This window comes from Acipenser ruthenus, chromosome 40 (genome assembly GCF_902713425.1).
Source record: "Acipenser ruthenus chromosome 40, fAciRut3.2 maternal haplotype, whole genome shotgun sequence".
Taxonomy (NCBI): domain Eukaryota; kingdom Metazoa; phylum Chordata; class Actinopteri; order Acipenseriformes; family Acipenseridae; genus Acipenser; species Acipenser ruthenus.
Window position 1 is genome coordinate 5423898 of NC_081228.1, and position 27331 is coordinate 5451228.

Below are 27331 nucleotides of genomic sequence, written 5' to 3' on the forward strand. Positions count from 1 at the left end.
AACAATCACAAATGGCAACCTTGTTAACAATAAGTAATTCTTAGGAAAACTTTATACAGTATATATATATATATATATATATATATATAGTTATGTCCGAAACGCTGTAAATACTTTTGCATTTATGTTGTACTTTGTGCACCTTTAGTATTATTTTAAAGGTTGTTTTTTTTGTCTTTTTATATGTATGTATGTAGATTGGCTAAAGAAATGCTGATTAAAATAACAACAGCACTCTGGAGCATGCGTCCGGCCAATATGCTGAAGGGCTTTTTCGATTTTGTATAATGAAGACTTGTGTTTGTTTGAAACCCAATTCGGCTCTCGGTTTACTGCGTTCCCTGTTCACAGACATTTCACCAGGGGCCCCAAGCCCCCAGACGGGTTTGAAGTCAATGGTGTAGCAGCTGAGCTCAGTGTGGGCTGCTTACCAGGCTAAAAATGCATTCATCTCATGAAATCTGGAATTAATAAAGCAAACAGACATAGAGTCACATTGCAGGGGTGCAGTTTCAGTTTTCAGACACTAGGGGGCTCTCTACTATAGGCTACATTCAGCGAAGCGAACCAACCACCGACTCTTGTTACTGTCATCTGCTAAAGCAAATGTATTCAGACTAAGCACCAGCACTTGAGTTTTTGACAAATGAGCGAGAGTGAGTTAAATAGCTTTGCAGCAAACTGAGAAAACACATGCATGTATGACACCACTCTAAACCATACTCACTCAATCTGTACCCCTCTATACTGTAACAGAGCCCCCGACTCTCCCTCAGTCTGTACCCCTCTATACTGTAACAGAGCCCCCGACTCTCCCTCAATCTGTACCCCTCTATACTGTAACAGAGCCCCCGACTCTCCCACTGTCCCTCTGTCCTTCTCTGTACCTCATTGTAAGAGAACCACGTTCTGCTGTTGTTTATTCAAATACACTGGATTGCAGTCAGCTGGTATCGGGCAGCACGGGTGGGGTTGTTTTTTTTTTTTTTGGTGTAAAAATAAGCTCCAAAGTGAAATAAAATTAGCCAAACAATAAGGCGTCCATAACAAAACAAAAGAAAAACAGACTTCAAAGCAGTAGGAATGAGCGAGTCGGCCCGCACTGTGTTTGTATGAGCGACTCTGTGTTCCTGTAAAAACCGCAGCATTCTTACGCTCTGTTAAACTTGCATCTCTTGCTAAAACGCTGAGCACACGATAGAAGATACAGATACCGAGTTCTTCCTTTTTATTTTAAACTTCAAAACGCAAGACGTGATTCGAACATACCCCTAGGCATATTGAACCCGGGTCTCTACATATTGCATGGGACGTGGTAATAAAATGTTTACCCCCCCCCCCCCCCCCCCCCCCCCCCAGGGTTATAGAACGGGCACGCATTCTTTCGGTTAGGGTGAAGTTCAGCAGAAAGAGGCTACACGCGTTTTCTCACGACCCACAAACAAACAAAGGCATTTCTTTTTACATGCGGTGGGTTTTGGTTGAGTTGTAATATTATAAATGCAAATGTAAAACACATGTCTGTTACTACTACCCTATTACACATTTACAAACTTTCAATGAAAAGCAAACTAACACACAAACACTTTTTCTAATAAGCTATGTGGTTTAATGCACGCCTTAAATCAACGGGAATTCAATTGGCATCTATCTGGTTTCAGTTTAATTGTTGGCCAGTTTTACCTCACTGTCCCAAACTATCGTTTTACAAACAGCTTTGTAAAAATCAACCCCTTCAGTTGAACAATCCCTCTTTCTGCTGATAGAGGGCGCAGTGAGCTGAGAAACGAGTTTCTGTAGAATTCGTGCACAGTTTGATTACAGAACCCTGCCTTCGTTATTAACCTTTTTGGCAATCATTACTTTCAGGCAACGTTAGGTTTTCCTGTTTAGTGTTTTGTTCTCGTCTATTAAGGTAGCTATGGAGCAGTCGTTACATATTACAGTAACATAATATTGTAGCCTTCATGTTTTTGGTAAACTTCACTCTCTGATGCAAAAAAACGGGTGTTCCCCGTGTCTATGAGACCGGAATATGATTTATTATTATTTTTTTTTTGTAAAATGACAGTACCAGGATTCCATTTGTATTTACAAAGAACCCTAAATACAGTGTGCTCGTCAGTTCATGAGCAGCCCCACTCTCAGTTCATACAAGACAGCTCATTTAAACTCGTGCTTCATGTAACCCATCGTTTACTGTACAGCGTTCCTGTTGTCGTTCCATGGTCAGATGTTCTCGGTGTATTCTGCGATACCTGGAAGTCTGATTGAATTGAACCGTAGAACACAGAAATAAGTGCAGCTCAAAAGCAGGCATCGCTGTATTTGTGGATTGAATCACAACAACTTGACATTTCCCCTGTCATCTGGTGTCAGAGGAGAACGCTTTTTAAAACATTTCCATTCTTCATGAAAACTGTTCTGGTTGCATAGCACTGCTGCATCCATCGCTGTTACTACATTTTGGTATTACATTCTATTAGTTTATAATTACAACACATACATCTTTTGGAGTGAGTGAGTGAACCTCTCAAGTTTCGTCCTGGACTGTTATATCGCCTCAAGCTGCTGAGGGGCCCCTGACAACCAGATTGATGAGGGGCCAGATTAAACATGAGCTGAGCACCGAAGCCAGTGACACACTGCTGATAAGACTTTTCAAAGATTTTTATTAAGAGGAAGAGGGCGAGAGATACTGGAGAGAACGCCAGGCTGAAGGCTTCCTCCTGTTTCCTAGCAAACTCACGACCCAGGATAGAGTTTGCATCCTAAGCATGTCAAGAAACTTCTAAAAATATCTGGGGTGCCTGCCTGCACACAGAGGGGGGCTAGCAGAGAGCAGACACTGTTTATCCAGACCTGATCTGGCCCCCTAACAGCGCAAAACACTCCACGATCGGGGAAAGGCACAGCCATTTAGCTATTAATTACAGGAATGGTTCTGTAAACATTTCTCCAGGCAGGGCTTAAGGAGGATGAACCCAGGCTAAGGTTTATGAGCCTCTTCTCCGGCTCTTAGGGTCGATACAAACAGGTTGACTCCCGGGAGGTTGCTGGCTTTATTTAGAATAGCGGTTTAGAATGTGTTCCATAGCTTGGGGGGGATAAGGCTAACTTCTGCAGCCCAGATTTTGGCAAACCCAATCAGTTCATGGATCTTGACTGGACTTTAAAGAACAAACTGTGATGATATGTTTGCCTAGTGATTTTGCACACTCTTTCACAATGCTCTCCTGTGTGCCCTACAATGGCTGCTATAGGTTTACTATCATTCCCTATGTCATATTTTTGTCCTTTGCTATGGTTGTATTATGATTCTGCTATGATGTGTGTCTTTAACATGCTTCTTTTTCCTGTGACGGCTTTAACATGATTTTACTTGGTTCATTCTGCACTGCAATGCCTTTACTATACTTCAGATCCTCAGCAATGCTCTTGCTATTCCTCACTTTGCTTTGCTGTGATTTGATCTGTCTGATTCTGTGTTTACCCTGCTGCAATGCGCTCCACCCCACTTTTACTATCCCTTTATCATAGGGCAGTAAACTCTTCATGAGCGATCAGCTGCACTTTCTCAGAGATGCACAGATGACGTTTCCGGTTGTTAATGTAAATAGGTAATGGCACACACTTAGTTTTCCAAAATCATCAGTTCTTATCTCGCGTGATAGATAACAGGAGGCCAGTAGCGTGTAAATATAAAGTCTGCAGACCAGACGAGGTACAGCATATGCAAAAATGACGCTTTCAAAGATCTTGTTATAGATATAGTTTATGCACTCTCAGCTGTAGCCAGAGTGGAATCACTAGCCCAAACCCTCACAGTGCCACGTGTAACAGTTTCACAAGCAGGTCGGTGCAGTTCATGGGAGGTGTTAGCTTAAGGCTTTACAGAACTAATGCGCAAGATCTATTGAGCAGAGGGGGAGGAGGGGAGAGGGGAGGGTTGAAAAGGTCTCTGCTGACCCTGTGTCCCAAAGCACAAGCGATAAGACTGACCTGTATCCTTGCTTCACATCCCACTTTGCCCCACAAGATTTCTTCTTTTTTTCTGTATAATTAATAGGAACTTGTTACACAAGCTCTCAGCACACTCCCTTCCTCATTAGGAGACAAACATCTTGTTTTAGTGACTAATTAAGAGAAACGGCAAACGATGGGACCAAACAGAGGAGGGGGCTGAGGTTTGTCTTGGCTGTTTCCCAGGACCTTATCGAGAGCTCCCAGTGCTGCCAGCGCCTGTTTTCTCTCCAGCCGTGTGCTGCTCAGGGGATCCTCTCCTTATGATGCACATTTCTTTTAAAAATCCTTTTTTTAAGGCTTTACCAGCTGTTGGTAGAAGATACTTCAGACAGAATCAAATCAAATTTTTTTTGGCACTTACTGGTCTGAAAGTCCTTTGAATTAAGTTATCCAGTGCAGATAAGTCTCCCACAGTAAAAGCACAGCAAAGTGAATGCATGGTAAAAGCATGGGTAAGCATTGTAAACAGTAGCAAGGTATGGTAAAGCATATTAATAAACATGGCAAAGCATGGTAAACAATAGTAAATGCATAGAAAAACTTGGGGAAAACTGCAAAAATACTGTGCATGAATACCAGGGTATTTATGAAGGTGGGCATTTGAATCGATTTCACCGCAGAAGCCTTCAGTTAGGCTGCAGTTTAGCAACACTACTGGCTAGTTTCACAGACCCCGATTAGCACTTGTCTTGGACAGTATTAATTTATGTAAGGTAATCCAAGACTAGAGCTAATCAAGGTCTGTGAAACTAGGAGTAAAACTGCAGGTGCAATACCTTACCTAAATTAGCATTGTATTCTACTGAAAAACCACTACAAGCCACACAAGCTCATCCACTTCAGTGGAGACTTCAAATGTGGGGGTGAATTTTCTCAGAAAAAAAGAGAATTGAAGGTGCTAAATATTCTCTATAACACTTGCTTGAGCACTCAATTGATTCATGTAAAGAAACCTAAATAAAGGACTTCCTTTGATAAAGGGAAGTAAAACTAAACTTCACATGTGGCCAATATTGTCATAAAATATTACAGACTTACTTTTTTTCATTAATAAAAGCTTTTATCTAAAAATAGCCAGTCCAGTCAGTAATAAAAACCAAATCTGTTCAGAGATTACCCTCTACCTCTGAAAGTATCAAAGCTTGGAAGAAAGGGGGACGAAAATAGATATTTCACATAAAGGCCCTCTCCTCAGTAATTTTGGAAGCAACATCTGCAGTGCAGTTTGGGAAAGAAAAGGGTTGGGCAGGGAATCAAAGAGATCCTGGCTCTCCTGCAGATAGAGGGGGAGTGAAGTTTTCTTTTCAACTGCAACAATAAAGAGACACTTAAAAAAAACATATAATAATAGTAAGAGCCATTGGAAAGTCTTGCCAGAGAAACTCAGAAGAAAGAGATTATTACTGTGGCTGACTGATTTGATCCCATCTTGCAGGCAGGTGGCATTGTGTGGGGAGGGAGGTACTGCTGGCTGGCTTGGGTATGTTCAGCATGCAGGTTTAACCAGAGTCACACTACCACTGCGTGACTCGTTTGGTTTAGTTGGGCTCATATTTATGTTTTTCCCTTTTTTTAATGATTGAATAATTTTGCTGCCACTACACCGTGACTTCAAAAAAATTAAATAAATAGCATTGACATGCCAATAATCCCCATTCTTCATGAAACTGGTCTTGTTCTGCATGATCGCTAACAGGTGGCCTGGAGTGAGCACGGGGGACAGTGAGCTTCATACAAAGACATACACGTAGACCAGTTGGGATCACCAGTATCATTTTATTATATAGATTATATTATAGTATTTAGATTGTGTCTGCATTTTAAAAGCACACTTTTGAACACTGAAACATTACAGTAGTAGCCTGGAGTGTTTACTAAAGTTGTTTGAATCTCGACACACAATCCGATGGTTAAAAAGACCCTGTTTATAAGTGTCAAGGTTACAAAAAAGCTTTAACCCACGAGTGATTTAAAGGTTGTTAGTCACCCAAGGGGCAATCCCTTTAAAATAAGCTGCACTTGTCCAGCCTTTTGTTAAAGTGTTAACAAACTCTAAAACAGTTTCATAAAGAAAATATAAAACCAAACTTAAACTGGATATGATTTAAACAACTTGAGTTTATATATTTGCCAACAGGGCAACTATATAAACTGTTTAATATGAATCAGGATCAGGCAGCAGAAGGAGGGAGTACGTTCAGAAACGTGACGAAATCGACAGGGTGAAAGGTGCAGAGCGAGGGTTCAGTAACGTCTTGTGTGGAGCGCCGGTGTATCTACTGTATGCGCTGGCTTTGAACGGACAGGACGCTAATTGAAACAGGATTGGAGCATCAAAGGTCTGGATTCAATTCATTCTCTCAGTTCAGTTTGGCCTGTCAGAGAGTGCACCCCCCCCCCCCCCCACCCCTCCACACTGCAATAACTCATCCCCCATCACCCCCCCCCCCCCCCTTCCCCCCCCCCCAGCTCGCTGCTGCTCTGCTGGCTGAGGTGGCGAGGAGCTCAGCGACACGTTGAATATCTGCAGCTAGGCCTGGCGTCAGACAGGAAAATAGAGCATTAAAATGCTGGATGACACGCGAGTCAAGTTTTTTTTTTTCCCAGAAGTTTTCCCAGATCTTTCTGTCCAGATAATTTCCCAAATAACTTTGGCAAGGTTTCAAATAAGAGGTTTGCTCCACAAAACAATATAATGATTTTTTTACATTTTTCTTTTTAATATATACTGGTCTGCCCAAAAAAAAAAAAAAAAAAAAAATCTAGTTGCCGCTCAGATTACTTAATAAATACTATGGTCTTTAAATATTTGAAAATAATTCCAATACCCAATCCAACTCAATTGAATTGCTCATTTAACTGGCTGGTGGCTGGGAGGCAGGTTGCTAGGCGACCCACAGTTTGGCCTCTCTGCCTCTGAGCCCGTAGCTCCATGTCAGACTACGTCAAAGGAAACCAGGCCGGCTGACCGTCAGTTTGTCCTTTCCTCTCCTTCCTGTTTGTACATTTTATTAACTAGCCTTCCCTCCCTGCTCACCGACAAACTTGCAGGGTTAAACACTGAGACAGGAAGTGATGTCACTGGCAGAGTACTGATGGCTCACAAAATGGCCTTCACAGTCACTGCGTGATCTTTCCTGGCAGCTAGGTTTCCATGCGATTGGTAAATGGGGGGATGTGAACGGTGGGAGAAGAGTACGTTATGACATAGCTGAGGAGTGAGTAAGGGTCTCTCGTAGACTATTCCCTTAAGCATGGTACTGTTTCCAAAAATAAAAATGCCTGTTATTTACGCTGAAGGAGAGTCTCACTAGCATTGAAAACACAGTGGATCTGGAGGAAGATTATACAGCACAGCAGTGCTGGTTTGATAGCACACACTGGTATTGATCTGACAGTGCTACAATGGGTTACCATGGGGTGTAGCTGTTGTGGTGCCATTGGCACCTCACACCTTTGTAACAGAGCACAGTTTTTTTACAAGATTTCCAGATTGAAAAAATAAATGTTCTTCAATTCATTGACCCTGTAGCTACTCTGAAGCAGTTAAATTAACTGTGTGTGTGTGTGTGTGTGTATGTGTGTGTGTGTGTGTGTGTGTGTGTGTGTATAAAACAGTCGTAAAAATTTCTGTTAAGCAAGACACAATTGGGACTAACTTAAAATGGCTAGGTTGGTCCAATAAGTTAAACAGAATATGAATTCATAAATACATAATCAGAATTAGTGAACTAATTATCCATAAGATAGTTTATTTTATTTCTGAGCTCTCACAATGTAATACATTATTCTGCTGTTAACTTGCTGAGCAAGCGGCTACAGTTTTGCAATTAAAAAACAAAAAAGTGAATCCAGTAGGAAAACGGGGATGATTTAAACAGTTTTACTGTTTCCAACTGGGACAAAAAATGAAGGCTGAAAACTGGGGCAATCTATGAGGTAAGTGTTGCGAGGGATACTGCAGTAAATATCACAGTAAAATATCCCTATAGCACATTTACCATGCTAACACTTTCCACAACATGCCTCTAACTACACTGCAATTAAACTACACTTGCACAGGTGGTTAATTTGTAACAACGGGTTCCAGATTTCTACAGTCATATCTGACTACTAGAAGAGGCACTGATGAACCACAACTGCAGTGAACACTGCTGTAAAGAGTCCATTATGACCCCCCTCTATGCTGTTCCCATGGTTATACGATGCATTTACCATAGTTTACCCATGACTATTAATATGCTTTACCAGACCTTGCTGTGCTTTCCAATGCGTACCTATGTTTTACCATGCTTGTACTGTGCTTTACTACACTTTGCAATGCTTTTAATAGACTTTTAGAAGGGTTGCCCCTTAGGGACTTAAGTGTTGCATTACCAGTGACATCTAGTAACAAACCTAATAGTAACCCAATAACCCAATAGCTACTGTGCATAGTAATCTGTGCAGTTAACATGGTTACAGAATTAACATACAAGACAAAAGCATTGGTGAGATGTAACAACTTAGGAGGCTGTGTGGTCCAGTGGTTATAGAAATGGGCTTATAACCAGAAGATCCCCGGTTCAAATCCCACCTCAGCCATTGGCTCATTTTGTGATCCTGAGTAAGTCACTTAACCTCCTTGTACTCCGTCTTTCAGGTGAGAAGTTGTTGTAAGTGACTCTGCAGCTGATGCATAGTTCACACACCCTCTCGTATCTTGTAAAGTGCTTTGTGATGGTGGTCCACTATGAAAGGCGCTATATAAAGATTATTATTATTATTATTACTACATGGTACCATGTTGTGTTCTCAGTGGTCATTTAGAGGGAACAGTTACAAGGTAGACATAAATGTTAGTGCTTAATAAAACATGAATGGTAATAATTACTTACAGTTAGTAAGCTAAAACAATTCCCCAAATGAGCACAGTATAATGATTCCATTAGAATTCCCAAACAATTTCCCTGTAATTGCTATAGAGCCTAATTTGTTCCCTGTGACTGAAAACATTAACAGAATCAGAGGCATATCCATTGGGAAGAGATGACTTCCCGTCCTGTTCCGGAACCGAGCTGGATGGGGGGGGGGGGGTTCCATGAGGTTCCGCAGTCAAGCAACAAGAGAAAGCAATAGCTTGTCATTTACACTAATTTGATGTTTTGTTCTTCCTAATATGAAGGAACATCATTCCTGAGCCCCTCACTGGTAACCGCTGTTCCTAAAACACACGCCTGTGAAGAACGTACATCACGTTGCTCCTTCTATCATTGCTCTGCAATGCAAACTACACTTGAAAGCATTGCATAGCAAATAGGGAATACCGTTTTATTTATTTATTTACACTTCTGTTTTAGGCTGGCTGTTTTGCAGTGTTTTTTTGTTTTGTTTTAATGAATTACAGATACAACGTCCCCTTGTGTTTTGTAGAACCAGGAGAAAGTGTGTGCGTGTGTGTGACAGCGTGTGATAACTCAGACCCCGGAGAGACGCGTTTGTTCAGGGTGTGCTTACTCTTATAAATACGGTAGCTGCATCCTTCTTTATCCTGGACTCTAAAGGGGCAGTTGCAGGTAGTCTGGACAGACAGAGATACCAAGCAGGCGATTCAGCGTCTCACAACAGCAAGCTCGCATTCCCCCCACAACAACCGGTAAGTAGGCTATATATTGTATAATTCCATGTGCAATACTTTTAAATAAAAATGTATACGCTGTAATTCCTAGTAAAATTCCAACTTTGGTGTACTAATTACACTGGCTTGAGGTTCCACCGTAAACTAGGAACTGCGCTATTTGAAATTAGACTTAGTTATTTTTCTTTACTGCTACTTGCCTGGGTCGGGATCTTCTTGTAATTGAAAGTAAAACACGGGTTTCCAGCTTTCCAGACAAAACACGTTAACTGGAAAATGGTCAAAGACTTTGTCGTCATTATTATTATTATTATTATTATTATTATTATTATTATTATTATTATTATTATTATTATTATTATTATTATTATTCGGCTTCAGAATTACAGCTCAAAAATGTTGGTGTCATATTTTGTTAAAAGAAAAAAACGTAGTTAAAGTAAGTATGATACATAGATACACACTTACACGAATTAATACATAAATAAATAAGGGGCATCGCTGAAGATGTTTGTTTTCCTAACTACGGTTCCTGACGCAGTCGTATCAGATTAGTATTAGAATGAGAATCACAGATTAATCTCAAATGACTGTACTTTATAACTAACCCGTGTAACCTGGCAATCGGGGTTTTGATCTACAGTAGCTATATACACGGAATGCCACAGCCCGGCACGGGGAAACTTCAGTGAGTTCATTTAACTCAGCGGCATTGCGCCTGCAGTCTAACTGAAGGGTGCTGCGGTTGGTTTTGCCAATACTGCACCTTCACAGCAGCTGAGCGCAAGCGCTTTGACAGAGTGGTTCAGAGTACAAGGAACTGGCTCAACCACCCCAGATTGAAAACCACTAAACGATGCCTAGAAGTGCATATGATACATTTGGATTATTTTAAACAAAAAAACTAAGTGAACCATTTCCCTTTGATACATTTATGTAAGGGTTGTTTAATAATAATAATAATAATAATAATAATAATAATAATAATAATAATAATAATAATAATAATAATAATAATTATCTATCTATCTATCTATCTATCTATCTATCTATCTATCTATCTATCTATCTATCTATCTATATGATACGTGTACAGTAATTGCCTGCACACATTTACTGTGGTCTACCAAAGTATAGTAGGACACTCTTGGAAATGTGGAGATGTCTGATGTGTTAGATTCTGTCTCACTGTGTTAAATCTCAGCATTGGTCTACAGTAGTTTCAAGCTAGCCAGAGTTGTGCTGGCTTTCAAGTAATCATACTGGGTACTGTATTAGCAAGAAGAATACTACCATAGGTGTTATGAGGAGACAACATGTGCCCCTCCCCTCCCTGATGTGGTAAACATATTGAGGGGCTTTTACCAGCTTGGTCAACAAACAGGATGTGAACGGTGGGGTATTAAAAGAATAAAAAAGTAATAATAGAAACATTTGAACCACTTCCCCTTTTGAATACAGCAACAGCAATGCAATGGATCTTCTACAGCTGTGCCCAGGTGCAAACCCAACACAGCCAACACAGGCAATCCATTGTGAACCAGGCTCTAACATAGGAGACACTTATGAAAACTAAAACTTTATTTGGCCAAGGCTGTCAGGCTGTTAAATAAACTGATAAGGATATCAGCTGTGCACGCCACAGTGTGGAGGTAGATCATTGCCTGACACGGTCAGTGCAGTGTAGGGGTTTTAAACTGAAGCAGCACCCTCACAGCTAATCAAAACTCCACATGCCTTACCAGGTAGAACTCATCAGAGACAGAATCCGAGACTTTAAACACTTTAAACTTTCAATTTCTTTGAACTATCCAAAGCCAAAAAAAACCCCAAAGAGTTCTGTATGAAAATCAGCATGCAGCTAGAGTTTTGTATCTACCATTCTAAAGTGACAATCTTCTGTCGTAACTTACAATCAACAATCCAGAATTGTAAAGAGAGACCGTTAAGCTTTAAAAAACTAAAACTGAAAAAAAAAAAAACCACAAAGTGTCAGAATGGAAGCATAACTACTAATCTGTAGAAAAACTCTGCTGTTGAAATGCCTGCGGTGGTTTATTTGTGACTTATTAAACACTGTGCGCTTCATGGCCCCTGTGCTGCAGAAGATTGACAATGAAGACATTGCGATAACCATCCTGTTATATATACTGTGGTAAAGGCAAAGCAAAGTGACGTCAAGCACAGTAAAAGCATGGTGCAACACATTGCAAACTGCATTGAGAAGGAATGCTAAGCAATGCAAATTCCCTGCACAGATTTACCATGGTCAGTGTTTATTAGGGTTACATGATCTGCATGCTGTTGAGCTGTAATGAAGCTGTACTCATTGATGGTCTGATTTAACTGGATCTGTTTCTCGTTGGCCTCTCCTTGCAGTTGAAGATCTCAAGATGAGTTACTACATGGAGCCCATGTCTGTGTGTCTGGCCTCTCACTCCTGTGGGCGTCTGGGTCTCATGGTAAGGACCTGACATAAATCACCAGGCTTGGGTTGAGGTGCTGTGGCTTGTCCTGCTGCAGTGAGTGTGTGTGTGTGTGTGTGTGAGTGTGAGTGTGAGTGTAGGTGTGGGTCTGGACTTAACCACAACATCTGCAGGATTGAAGGCAGACTCACGTCAACCTGAATATATATCCTCAGAAATTGGGACACATGCAGAATTAGCCTGACTGAACTGTCAGAGCTAGAGAGAGAGATTTTATGAGATAGCAATGACCCCACATGTCATAGATGTATATGTATTAGGAGTTTCAAGCTGAATAGTCAGTTCTTTGAATTAATTTAAATATTTAGTCCTCGACTAGTGGATAGATCGACAGGTCACTGAGAGATTGTAGGGAGGAGAGGAGTTGGGATTGATATCCTGTTAGAATTCCAAGACATCACTGTTTTAATTTGTATGCATCGTGCGGACCGATTTGATACAGAAGAGGGGGTCACATGCTAATAATACCCTGACCTACCCTTTCACCAAGCCTCTCAGAGTAAGCGTGGGTGCAGCTAATTGGCTCAGGTGAGTTTATCTGACTTGATCTGATTTGAAATTGAGATTACTCTGCAGAAGACTCATGTAGTCAAAAGGTTAAAGCAATCCTTTGTTTTGCATTTCATTTTTCAATAGATGAAAACAATAGGGTTTTCGTAAGTTGCCAGTCTTTGTTCAAGCAGGGGTGCTGAATTGGAAAGCTAGTTAGAATAGTGGGTTGAAGTGATATAATTTACATTTTCCTAATATTTAATTTGTTGTAAACTCCACTCCTAAACACTGAATTTTCTAAACATTGCCTTGAGGTCCATTGACACTAAGTTCCAGTCTTCCTCCCAGTCTCTCAGCTCTAACCACTAGGCCACCACACTGCCTACCAGACCTTCAGCTCTAACCACGAGTCCACGCTGCCTCCTAGTCTCTCAGCTCTGACTTCTAGGCCAGTAACCAGTTCAGCCTGTCTCCCTCCCAGTCCCTGATCTCTAACTCCCACTCCAGCCTGCCTCTGACCGTCCCTCAGCTCTGCCCGCCAGCCGCTGCCACCTAGTCCTTCAGTTCTGACCTCCAGGTCACTCTTTCTCCCAGTCCCTGGGCTGCGACCCCCAGCCTGACCTGGCTCCTGTCAGTGTGCTCCTTCAGCGTATACAGAAGGAAGGCAGCAGCCCCTGTGTTGGTGCAGAGATAAGCAGCGCGAGCCCGGGCTGCATTAGCAGGTTGTAAAGCAGAGGCGCAGCTGATAAACCCCGGTCCTGCATTTGCAAAAGCCCTTATCAGATTGGCAGTCAGTTAGCACGATGCAAGACTCTGCAGACAGTCAGTAGCTCAGGATTAAGAGAAGAGGCACCCACACGCCTGTCCTAAAAGTTCTGTCAAGATTTTAAAAAAAAAAGTTAAATCTAGGTTTAAACATCAAGGGCTTCAAACGCTCACTCATAAATCCTGAAGTAAAAGTATATAAAATGTTTTGGCTTAAGCTTTAGACTTTCATTCCTAATGATTTACCTTAGAAATGTATGTGACACAGGGCTGGTATCACAGACTCTGAGAGTCCTAGATTAGTGCAAATGGGGGTCTGGGAAATTGGAAGCAAGCAAGGAATTCGGGCAAGTTTTACACACACAGTCACATGATAAGTTACAGGGTAAGGCTGTGAAAGTAATATGAATATGTTTAAGAAAATAACACAAAAAACTGGTACAGAAATAGCATCGGTTATTACTGTGTTCTGTTAGCGCTGATCATTTGAAATAGCGCCATCTACTGATGAGAGAGCTTGGTGCCACAGTCGCTGGCAATGATTCTAGTAGCAGGGGTTTAAAGCTCAGAAAGTAATTGACACGCCAGTTTAGAAATGTTTAAAATAGTGTGTAATGAGTTTCATTAATTAGACTCTCTTGTATGAAATATAAACTGTATAGGACAAGCTTCTAACAGAGGGTTCTTCTCTCATTGCAGAGACAAGATGCAGTGGACGTCTATCATGACCCCTATATATCAATGGGGTACCCCCCTCAACCCTACTACCAACCCAGGCCCCCTTACCCGACCCGAGGGGAGGTGTCAGCACAGGAGGTGCCGACCGGACATGAGTACTGCGCTTCAGGTAGGATGAAGCAGCGAGGCAGCTTGTACACCATGTCTGTTAATTACACACTGATAAAGATACCTGCCCAGGTTATCTCTGTAGAAACCCTAAGCAGGCTGGTGTCTAACACCAAGAGATGCCACAGATTGAATTTCAGATCTCTGTAGTGTGCATTTTGAAATATTGTGTGTAAAACAATTTAAAGTGCTGTTATCTAACTTTTATTATCGTGATCATTTTGCTTGCACACAGCGCCGTTCGGTGGTAGAATATGGTAACTGCGATTGCCAGTTCTCTACTGAAAATTCTATGCTTCTTTAAAATACAAAATTGGAAAAGAAAACCCTACTCCCTTGAGTAACACTGGTATCAAGAAAATGAAACATTACTGTGAAACTGACGGCTTTTCCAAAACAATGTATCCAGCGCTGAGTGCAAGCAGGAATCCAAGAGCACTCTTTAACGCTGCCACTGACCTCCAGGTGGTCTGCCTGCTTCGAATTCCCCACAATGTTTTATTTTCGCCTGTGTGTTATTTTTTATCAGATCTTTATTTGTATGGCTCCCAGAAGCATCTTACCCTCACAGCTTAAGCCCCACAGAGCCCTAGCCTGTTGAAACTCTGTAGGGGACTGACCCCAGCGCGATGCTTTTACCAGATGCATCATATTTTCCGTCCAAACCGGCCACATGCTAGGCATTTTTCAAAGTTTACTTTTCTGCCTATTTTTATCTTGAACATTCTTCCCAATGCGCTGCCCCTGTGTGACTCTCTCCCCCTCTCTCTGTCTCCTGTGTTTAACGTGATTTATTCAGTGGGGTGAGGGGCATACAGTGCTTGGGACACATTGTACCCTTGGCAGTAGTTTTGTTTTTTGAAGTCCCAGCACTACTTGAGGGTCTGTAATCTGTTCCCAAACTCACGCGTGCTATGGTGGAAAGAACTTCTGTTGGGTTTGTCCTGAGTTCATGAATGCTTGTCTGCTGACAGAGCACTAATAGCAACGTGCAAAAAGAATACTGTGGCTAAAATCACTTCACCCTTAAGGCTATAATATGTATCTATTTCTAAACAGAGGCAAATAGCGCCACCTGGTGGACAGATATTGCCATGCTTACCTTGGTTTTGTGCCAAACTGGCGTAGTGCAGTGTGGAGTCATTGAGTGAAAACAGAATCTTAAAAGCTCTCCCCCCTCTGCTTTACTCTCATTTCTCCATCTGTATTTTAACTGAATTTGTGATGATGTTGACCCCATCTATTTAGCTTCCTGGCAAACGTACCCCCCCCCCCCCCCCCCCCCCCCCGTTCAACAAAAAAGCATCAAACCATGTCCCCCACATAAAATAAATCATTAACCCAAATGATCCTGTGAAAGAGAAGGCAGCCCTGACGAGGGGAACTGTTATATAGTTCCCATTGAAGAAAATATCGTTTCATATATTGTGTAACCATTCCATCTTGGATTTAGACCCAGTCAGCGCTAAGCAGGGCTGGTCCTGTCCACCGCTAGAGTGGGAGACCTCCAAGGAACACCAGGTGCAGATGTGTATGCAGTAGTGCTGGGGTTCTCAATAAGGGGGCCACAGAGCCACAGAGCCAGCCTGACACATACAGATCTAGGGGTGTCATATACAGTCAAAGTGTCTCCATTGAAACCCCTTTTGGGTGCCAAATACGCTCTCTGCTTGTGCCCCGTGACAGACCATTAAAGGCTGCAATTGATATTTCCTTGTTAAATAAAGATTCTCCTAGATCTGGCCGGCTCCCTCTCTCTCTCTCTCTCTCTCTCTCTCTCTCTCTCTCTCTCTCTCTCTCTCTCTCTCTCTCTCTCTCTCTCTCTCTATCTCTCTCAATTCAAATTGGCTTTATTGGCATGACAGTAAAAAAATTGTGTTGTCAAAGCACATACATGGCATAAACAACATAAAAAGAGATAAAGAAAACATCTTTTAATTTTAAACAGTATCCCTCCTTCCTACATAGTGAATAACTCCCTCCCTCCCTCTATATTAAACAGCACCCCCCTCCCTCCCTCTATATTAAACAGTACTCCCTCCCGCTCTCTCTCTCTCTCTCTCTCTCTCCCTCTCTCTCTCTCTCTCTCTCTCTCTCTCTCTCTCTCTCTCTCTCTCTTTCTCTCTCTCTCTCTCTCTCTCTCCCCTCCCCCCCCTCTCTCTCTCTCTCTCTCTCTCTCTCTCTCTCTCTCCTCACAGCTGTGAGCTTGGCTGCAATAGGAAGGGGAGCATTGGGTTCTGTTTTATTTGATGTGACTTTTTTTTTGTTCTTGTAGGCTGCAGCTGGACAGAGTGTGAGAGAGGGAGGGAAGAAGGGAGGGTGGTGTGTGTGTGTGTGAGGGAGGGGGGGGGGCTAGTGGGTGGGGGGCACGTCCTCGCGGACGCAGGCACATTTTTTATTTCTAAAAGTAAACACGCCGCCTGCGGGGGTCTGGAGGTTATGGGAAAGGAGGAAGCAGCGATGCTAATCAGCCAGGCACACACTTCCCCCGACAATATTAAAATATATATATATATATATATATATATATATATATATATATATATATATATAAGCTCAAAGAGCTGTGTATATATATAACAGAGCCCCACCTCCTTCTGTTAACTTGTGAGTCACTGACACAGTCTTGAATATCCATGACAGAGTGTAATTATTATGGGTAGAAAGAGGTGGGTAAAAAATTGGTCCTGGATTGGTAGCATTGACGACAGAAGCCTTGTCTATTGATCCACAGAGCTGGGATATCTCCCCCATTGAAAGGGTGCGGTTCAGTCTCTGGGTCATTTGGTTAGGGCATTGGGCAGGTTATCAGAATCTAGGCTAAATGGAAGAACCTGTATGTCTGTTTGTCCGTCTGTGGTATTGAGTCATCGTTTGCCCTGATCACAGCCTTGACAGCCTTGATGCGACGTGACTCCACAAGGTGCTGGAAGGTGTCTCCAGGGATTGTTAACCCATCCAGTCTTTAATGGTGCAGAGAGGAGATGTAGGCAGAGGATCTATCACGTAAGGATCATTGGGGTGGCATGATAAGAAGTTGTTTCTGCCTGTTGTTAGTGACTGTCATTGCTAAGTCTCATTGCCCTGTCCGTCTGTCTTTCCCACTGTCTGCCTGTCTGGCAGCTAGCACTGTCTATCATGTGGTTTTGCACTGCGGCCCTGTGTGTTTGGATCTGGTTGAAAGACACTGTGTTAGTAAACATGCGTCTGGTGTGATGGAATCCGGCCACACGGCAGCTTTCGAAAGAGAAACTCAGCACAGTTAGGAAGAATACTGCCCTAATGAAACAGAGTACACTGCCCTACAACCTGGGTAATGTTGTGAACAAGTAGATGCACAAGTATAAAGTAAAACAAATTCTGATTCTTTAAGACATGCGCACAGCGCCATTTGGTGGACAAATATTGTAATTGCACTAAATGAATATTGTATTCATGCAAATCCTAATTTTTTCTTCACATCCTACGGACTAGGTACAGGGAATAAATGAAGCTAATTGAAAATACTTTAAAAAAAATTGTGTACAAAACATAAGAAGCAGAAAAATAACATCTTCCTGTGGATGCAGAGAGAGAGAGAGAGAGAGAGAGAGAGAGAGAGAGAGAGAGTCTTTCAAGGCCCACACTCAGGAGGGGAGGGTTTATTCAATTAGCTCCACAATAGAATGCTTGGGGGGCCACGTGGTGGCACTAATGGAGGGGGGAGATGTCCTTTAAGTGAAACTAATTGATTGGAAAGAGCCAGGGCTTTGTTACACCCAGCGTGATCTCTTAGGAGCTCGGTCCACCCCCTGCTTCTACAGACAACAGCCACACGGAGCAGGGCTGGCAGCTAAATAGAGGCTACAAGAGGGCTGTTACAGGGGCAGGGAAGGGATGTGTGGGGCCATGCAGAGAACACAGGGGTACTGACAAGCCTTCAATACACACAAACACAGAAACACTATATAGTGTACTATACCACTGCTTATATATTGATGCGTTGCAAATACATGTGATATATACATATATATATATATATATATATATATTATATTTATATATATATATATATACAGTGCCTTGCGAAAGTATTCGGCCCCCTTGAACTTTGCGACCTTTTGCCACATTTCAGGCTTCAAACATAAAGATATGAAACTGTAATTTTTTGTGAAGAATCAACAACAAGTGGGACACAATCATGAAGTGGAACGAAATTTATTGGATATTTCAAACTTTTTTAACAAATAAAAAACTGAAAAATTGGGCGTGCAAAATTATTCAGCCCCCTTAAGTTAATACTTTGTAGCGCCACCTTTTGCTGCGATTACAGCTGTAAGTCGCTTGGGGTATGTCTCTATCAGTTTTGCACATCGAGAGACTGAAATTTTTGCCCATTCCTCCTTGCAAAACAGCTCGAGCTCAGTGAGGTTGGATGGAGAGCATTTGTGAACAGCAGTTTTCAGTTCTTTCCACAGATTCTCGATTGGATTCAGGTCTGGACTTTGACTTGGCCATTCTAACACCTGGATATGTTTATTTGTGAACCATTCCATTGTAGATTTTGCTTTATGTTTTGGATCATTGTCTTGTTGGAAGACAAATCTCCGTCCCAGTCTCAGGTCTTTTGCAGACTCCATCAGGTTTTCTTCCAGAATGGTCCTGTATTTGGCTCCATCCATCTTCCCATCAATTTTAACCATCTTCCCTGTCCCTGCTGAAGAAAAGCAGGCCCAAACCATGATGCTGCCACCACCATGTTTGACAGTGGGGATGGTGTGTTCAGGGTGATGAGCTGTGTTGCTTTTACGCCAAACATAACGTTTTGCATTGTTGCCAAAAAATTCGATTTTGGTTTCATCTGACCAGAGCACCTTCTTCCACATGTTTGGTGTGTCTCCCAGGTGGCTTGTGGCAAACTGTAAACGACACTTTTTATGGATATCTTTAAGAAATGGCTTTCTTCTTGCCACTCTTCCATAAAGGCCAGATTTGTGCAGTATACGACTGATTGTTGTCCTATGGACAGAGTCTCCCACCTCAGCTGTAGATCTCTGCAGTTCATCCAGAGTGATCATGGGCCTCTTGGCTGTATCTCTGATCAGTCTTCTCCTTGTATGAGCTGAAAGTTTAGAGGGACGGCCAGGTCTTGGTAGATTTGCAGTGGTCTGATACTCCTTCCATTTCAATATTATCGCTTGCACAGTGCTCCTTGGGATGTTTAAAGCTTGGGAAATCTTTTTGTATCCAAATCCGGCTTTAAACTTCTCCACAACAGTATCTCGGACCTGCCTGGTGTGTTCCTTGTTCTTCATGATGCTCTCTGCGCTTTAAACGGACCTCTGAGACTATCACAGTGCAGGTGCATTTATACGGAGACTTGATTACACACAGGTGGATTCTATTTATCATCATTAGTCATTTAGGTCAACATTGGATCATTCAGAGATCCTCACTGAACTTCTGGAGAGAGTTTGCTGCACTGAAAGTAAAGGGGCTGAATAATTTTGCACGCCCAATTTTTCAGTTTTGTATTTGTTAAAAAAGTTTGAAATATCCAATAAATTTCGTTCCACTTCATGATTGTGTCCCACTTGTTGTTGATTCTTCACAAAAAATTACAGTTTCATATCTTTATGTTTGAAGCCTGAAATGTGGCAAAAGGTCGCAAAGTTCAAGGGGGCCGAATACTTTCGCAAGGCACTGTATATATATAATGATAAAGGCACATCAAATCTTTATAAAAATAAGGATGCTGACCATTATAAACGCTTTGAATACTAAAGAACGTCTCAAAAAAAACCCTTTACATTCTTTAAGACATGACCAGGTATAAATATATATATATATAGAAATAAATATTCTTTAATTTTGAGTTAGCTGGGAAAATGTGTACTATATTAAAGAAGATGTAAAATAACCCCAATCTCCCATGAAGTTAAAGAAAGGAGAGAAACACTCTCTGTACACTAAAATGTGTGTTATTTATTTATGCTACATCTATACAGTAAATACATATTCATGTATTTTTGGTCACTGAATGAATTTCAAGCAGTGCTTGTCTGAATATTTATCCCAGCACTATATGATAGTAGACCCTTTTCTTACCCTTTTAAGTGCGTGTGAAAGATGCTGTATATTTAATCACAGTATGTGTTTGCATAGTGTATAAACAGTGGTGACCATTCGGCAAAACATTGAGCATGTCACGATGTGTGGAACATTTACCATGTGTTTAATATTAATGCTTCTATTATAAAGCCAGCCTTTTTGATATCAGACTGGAGAGTCCAGTAGACTGGGTCGAAGTCTGAATTAACTTGGCATTGCAAGGGAAATATGGTAGACCTGACACCCTGTACAATTATGTATCCCAGAAAGAAAACACTGTACAGAAGAATGTGACTTCAATTATGCATTCATTTTTAATACCGACATTAATGCATTCTGTTATGGGAACGAACATGAACATCGTCATTTTGATACATCTCAAGCAGGCGTTGCATGAAAATTCAAATACGCGTCTCAGGAATAATTTTGTCCTTCTGATTTAAACAAGTTTTTGTTTTTTTATAAGTCAAGTCTTGAGTATTAACCATTCTGTAGACAACAAGATCACTACCTGAGTTTAAAGCTAAATGCCCCAGGTGAGATCTGAAAAGAGGGTCTTATTGGAGTTAATGGGTGCCATAATGGCTTTGTGCGGCCCTTTGAAAAAGAGCATACGTGGAGATCATTAAGAATAAAGAAGACAGATCAGTGAGTGAGTAAGGGAGCTGAGATTAGCAGCAGCATTCCCTGGCTTCTAGTTCTTAGCTCTGATCACTAAACCCCCCTGTGTCTCAGACATTGCCAGGCTGCAGCTGAGATCTGACAGGGGTAATACAATCCAGGCCAGCTAATGGATTCTCCTTCAGAAACAAAAAAAAATCTATAAAATCCAATAATCTATATACGATTCCTCCTAGGGACCTTTCCAAGGGACTTATACTCACAATTAGAATGTCTACAGATTCTTTCATAAAAGATTTGTGCTTATCATTGTAGAGGAACCCTATCAAGCTGTATTGATATTCAGATATAATTCTGTGATAGGACCATAGATTCATACCATTGTGATACCAGTAGTAAGAAAATATTATCACTGTGATGCCGTACCAACTATGCTATTGTAGCTACCATTGCAGAGTCACATATATCATTGGGCATGAGCACTGAGAGAATTATTGCATTTCACTTTCTAAGCTGTAGAAATTCCAATTAAAAATCGACATGCTGGGCTCTCTCAACTCAACCCCTTCCCCTCCTGGTTTCCTGGGTGCCCATTCTGCCAATTACTTTACACATGCATTGAATAAAGTGTTGCTAGAAATGATCAAAGTAATTGAATGCGAATTGTATCTTGAGTACTGTAACTCTCCCCTGTTTGCAGCCCCCCCCCCCCACGAAATAAACCTCCTGAAGCTGAGTAAGTTATTCCAGTTGTTGGACTTCACATAAGACCAGTGCGTCCGGCTCCTTGGACGTGGTGCTGCTCCATTGCAGCCCTTGTAAAGATCCAGGTCAGGTTTCAGAAGGGCCACAGCAGTTCTGTATCTCCACATTATTTGCACATCCGGTTCATGGTTTGTAAATAAGGACAGCCACCAAGATCTCGACCCACCTTCCTGTGTGGTGACTGTGGTAGGAGAGCCGTCTTAATGGGCTTAAATATTCTTTAAAGATGAAGCTGCTGTCAAGAAATCTTCAGCTGTTTAACAGAGACACCTCTAAGTTCAAGAATTAATTCATTAAAAGGCATAAAATAGTCACCAATTATTTAAAATCCAGTTTCTTACCTCTTATTAGCTTTATTAACTGGTCCACCTTTTAGTGTGTTCAGAATCCATCGGATTTAATATGTAACTAAACAAGCATGGCATTGTCTTTGAAATAGCTGCACTTTCCAAACGGGGATACAAAAACGGAACCAGTATTTATACAGTAGTTTGGCCCCTCATGCCAACCTAAGAGTGTCAGATTTAGCAAGCAGAGTGGTGGAGGAATGACAAGAATCTGCTTGTTTGTTGGGGGTGCTGGAGAGAAAAGGTTGCTGTGCTTTCTCCGGATTGTGTGAGTCACTGCGCAGAGGACTTCACTAACGAAATTACTAAAATGGCATGTTAATTGCCTGTTATTAAATTTGCTGTCTAAAAATAAAGCAAAATAAAATTTCACAAAAAAAGGAGTCAGATCCTGTTTGAGGACGGTCATGTAATTCAGTGTTCTAAGATAAAGAGCTCATTGACCTCAATACTGGGTGGAGAGCAGTGTGGTAGACACAGCAGAAGTCAGGGTCAGTAGAAGATTCTTGCCTGCAAACTGAGCCAGGACACCCTTGTAAAAGTTTACTGTGGTAAATTTGCACAGTAATTTTGCAGCTTTTCCCCGTTATACTATGCATTTACTATAGTTTACCATGTTTTGCCTTGTTTTTATAATATGCTTTACCATACCTCTGTGGGCTTTACAATGCTTACCCATGCTATCATGGTGCTTTATTACACGTTGCTACGCTTCTACTACGGGAATCTTTTGCAAGGGCAATCCACCAGCAATCCCTTTGAACGTTGTGTTGCAGCACATTTGAGCTGCAGCTGTATAGACAGTGTGTCCAGGCAATCAAACACCGGCAGCGATGCAGGATACTGCTTACTTGTTTGTTATTTTCTGTCCTTGGTGATTGTCTTTAGGGGGGGTCTGTCTGTTTCAGATGATCCTACCTTCAGATGGTGCAATCCACTCATTGACAGTTAGCCTGACAGCAGCTCTCCTGGGCAGATGTGGTTGTCTGTGCTGCCATCCACACAGAAAGGGTGGAATGCAGTGACACTACAGTGTGGCGTCTGTGCTGGGGCAGTGGTAGCGCAATGCAGTTACAATATAGGAGCTATGCCATAGAATACCATAGTATAGCACCTCAGTGGTACCCTTATAAAAGTTTGCCGCAGTATTTCTGCATGGTACCTTAAGAACATATGTGCTGTAAATACAAACTAAATACATGCATGTAACAGTGAATTAGTACTACTATGGCATAGTGCTATTTAAAGTAATATAGATTCAATACAGCATGTATGTTTGTTTGTGCTCTGGATAACGACGTATATAGCAGTCCTGCTATGACGCTTTTTGTGTTGCTCCCCCAGCTGCCTGAAAGCAGTATGTTCTATAAGCACAGCTACTCTCTGCGGAATGCTGCGTTCTGCATTTTGTTAATTTGCCTCTGATATGTTTGAACACGGTCCTTAATTTAGCCCCCCGTGAGGTTAAGAGATAGGTTGCTGTCACCAAATACTTTAAAGCGAGAGGCCAGACAAGAATGTAATTGAATTAAAATGCCCTGTGCGCTCCGACCCACCCCTTTTACGATGACAAGCTAACCAAGGACAGCCTCCACTAAGCGGTGAAACTGAGGGGCTGAGAAACGCCCTTAAAGGAATCAGAGGGAGTGAGGGAGTGAGTGAGAGAGAAAGAGAGAAGATAGTTATCAGAGGAGACCAATTACAATTGTAAAGAGAGAGAGAGAGAGAGAGAGAGAGAGAGAGAGAGAGAGAGAGAGAGAGAGAGAAGGAGGGAGAAAGGGAAATAAAAAAAGAATAGAAACTGCAGAAAGACAAAAACGTGCATTGCCTGGTTCTCAACAGGGCGAAAGAAATTAAAACAAGAAGGTTTTTTTTTCAGAGTTTTGTAATACTAATTATAAACATATACATATACATATACATATAGTGTGTTTTAACGTTGTGCTCCAAATCGCCGATCATGACGGCAGCTGTGGACATGAAGCCGACGTTAATGATCATAAAGACCGAAAAGGCGGAAGGTAAGTTAGGTTTTCTTCTTAGTTTTAAAACATTAAGCTCAAAGTTTGTAAATTAGTTTATTATTTCGTAACCTTATTGTTTTGCAATTGTATTATCATTTTCTTAATCATTAAAGTGTAATGGGTTAGCCCCATCATTGTCCTAGCTGCAGAGAACGAAGACAGATGTTGACGACAGTGCTGTGGTTTATAATATGTGGGCTGAAAAATATGAATGTTTCGTTTTGAATCAGATGTAACGGTAGTCCAGAACCGGGTTTCATTACAGCAGGACACCGCAGAGATCAGCACACTATTTTCCTATTTATTGACTGTAATAGAATAGATATTTCACTGTCATTTGAAACATTTCCTTTTATGATTATTTGCAAGTCCATCATTAAAACGCGCGGATTGTGCACGCACGGTAAATTACTTGCAACCGTCAATAGTTTCAATCAGCTGAAAAGTGATGTCGTTTCGGTCGCTCGATTGGTCCATTTTTTTGGAGCATCCCGTTTTGAACTTGAAACAGAAGTCTGCTTCCATATTATACTAGTACCGTTATGAGTGGAAGGGGTGCGTCTCAGAAGCATTTGACATGTTTTGTCGCTTGTTTTTCGTCAATACTCACAAATGTTATTTATATAGACGGACTCACATAAACATATATATCCCATCACCTGAAACTTCAAACAGAAAGATACATTGGGCGCATTTCATTAGTACAACCTTTTTTTGTTTGTTTGTTTTTGTTTTGAAACATTTCTAACCAACTTAAAATGAGTGCCCTATTTTATGCTGATGTGAAAAAGTGGAGGCTATTTCTAAATACTAGTGCCTGATACCAAAACACGAGGGGTGCATTATAACAAGGAGCCCGTTATCATGAACTGAGACCATTGACGTTTAACCCTTTACTGCCTGTGTTTTGCGGGGGCGGGGTGGTCTGTCTGCTTTCTGATTAATTGCGTCTGAGTTTATTTTAAGCCCCTTGCTTATTGCAAGGCAGGAGATGCACACGATACCACAGTTAATATCAATAGAACCCGAGCTCATCTGGGAGCCAAAAAAATGATTTATCGGAGGAGATGCTACAGTGCCTGACTGCCTTGTGTGATTCAAGCTTCTGTTTAGCACAGGCTGTGAAGCAGTGTAATACCTCAGATTCACCTGCCACGGTAAGCAAGCAGGTGCTGTTGGCTGTAGTACAACAACTTACTTCTTTGATTACTTTTTGTGTGCACCACTATTAATAATAATAATAATAATAATAATAATAATAATAATAATAATAATAATAATAATAATAATAATAATAATAAGCCCTCCCCACCCCTTCTGCTGTGCCAGACCACCCCCTTTGAGCATCTCTTTAAGCAGTGCTTGCCCTGGCTGAATGGTTCAGACTGTAGCATCACATGCTCCTGTTTTCTGTACTGTCATAAAACTGGCCTTGCATTGATTCCCTGAGAAGGTTTTCTTAGCACGGCAGCATTGTCTCACAGATACCTTATTATTTCTGTGTAGATTTTTATATTCACTTGGACTTGGGTGATTGTTCCACTTCTCACCTTAGATTCTCAAAGCCTTTTACTACCAGTTGGTCATCAGCAACCCAGTGAAGTTACCATCCCCAAAATAAAACAACTCTGACGTTTAATTCAGTGGCTTGTGATTCATCTAAAACAGTTTATTATTCATTTTTTTAAATGCTAGTTATGTTGTGTTTTTTTTTTTCATTTCTTTCAGACAATACAACATAGCCCATTGTGGCTTCTTTGTAGAAGTGTGAGCAGCTGTGATGGCTTCCCACTCACTCGCACCCTTGCGTGTGACATAAAAATGAACAGCACACCGCAGTTGGCTGCAGTACATTTTAGGCCAGTTTGAGCTGAAAGGTCACCTGTGCATGCAGTACTGTAGCTTTGCTTTGCTTGGGTAGAAATACTGTCTTCAACCCTAATTGTGCTGACTTCTTACTTTGTTGTGTGATAAACCAAATTTCACACCATCTTGCAAAAAAACATTTTGCAACCCAAGCGTATTCCTGCTTCATTGTGCTAGCATTGGGTAAGAGCCGTCACTCGCTGATTGCAAATGCTGGTGATGAACCTGGTTGCATGACATGAGGTGGTTGCCTTTCTCAGTGTCATAATGCAAAGAATAGCTTGGAAAAAAAGGGTCCAAACATCTGAATAGTTTTTGATGAGTGCAGGTTATGCTTTTGAACTTTCTGCAGAGCTTAATTTAAAATAATCTTTATCTACAAAACAGTCATTGCAACTAACAGACTCTGTTCCATCACTGACTGTATGTACCATGGCCTCTGGAGCTTGGGATTATTGATGCACTGGCTAGAATAGGGGAACATTTTCTTGTTTAGTCTCCAAAGGGCTACAGAAACGTGCTGGTACATTGCTAGTGCTGGTATTTTGGCATCTTGCCACCAGTGTAGCAAAACTTGGGACCTTCTTCTCTCTTTTTTTTTTACCCAGCAAAAAAGTTTTGTGTAAACATGAAGTACATCTGTCGTATTGCACAGCACTGAAGCCAAAGGGTACATTTCTTTTTCAGTGTTTCCGTTGTTCCTGTACATTCCCAAATGGAAAACTGCAAGTGCAGTAAATTGGCACCAACAGCAGAATGTAGTCAAATTACACTGTGCTTTATAGTATGTTAACTCCATTATTTCGGTTGCATTCTAACTAGATGCTGCTCTGTGTACCAATTTACTACACCGCAAATGTGTTTGATATGATTGCACAGGTCTGTGGTTTCTAGTAGATTGACAAACAGCAAACTGGTAAAAAAAAACATGCTTTCATGATCGCTTCTGCTGAATTTGAATTTGCAATGTGGGGGTATTACATTCATTATAACTGCATCTTAGATTTGTAGTGTGTATGGTGTAGAATTGCATGCTCATTTGTTGTCAGTACTGGATCACAAAATACCCTATAAACAAAACAAAACAAAAAAAAAATGAAGCCCGTTTCTAAAGAACACCAATTTGTGCGTTTCTTTTAACTGTGTATTCCCCTTGACTAGGCAAAGCGATTTCATTCACAGATTTAAAGCTTGTGAAAAACAATACATAGCTGACCTCAAACTTTGCAACTGAGCCCGTCTTCACATGAAAGCAGCCCTGAAGGGAGCCTTGTTTTTGTTATGGACAGCTAAGAAAACAGCAGAGGCTTTTTTATTTTGGTATCCGTGATGCTAAGGCAGAAAGTCCTCTGGTGCAGTTTGAACCTCATAAGGTGCACGGCGCTG

At 41.4% G+C, this 27331-nt stretch overlaps 1 protein-coding gene across 3 annotated transcripts in view; it reads left to right on the forward strand.

Moving 5' to 3' along the window:
• Window positions 1-9542: 9542 nt before the first annotated feature.
• The window catches only part of LOC117397390 (protein c-ets-1-B), a 39924-nt gene continuing 22135 nt past the window's right edge, over window positions 9543-27331 (forward strand). Inside the window, exons 1-3 of one of the 3 annotated variants that reach the window (XM_059010107.1) lie at window positions 9543-9661; window positions 12023-12105; window positions 14086-14233. In XM_059010107.1, coding sequence (XP_058866090.1) covers window positions 12037-12105; window positions 14086-14233 — 217 coding nt within the window. In that variant the 5' untranslated portion in view covers window positions 9543-9661; window positions 12023-12036. Of the gene's footprint in view, window positions 9662-12022; window positions 12106-14085; window positions 14234-23648; window positions 24077-27331 lie in introns of those variants that run through there. The other 2 variants (XM_059010108.1, XM_059010109.1) reach the window with 2 other exon arrangements.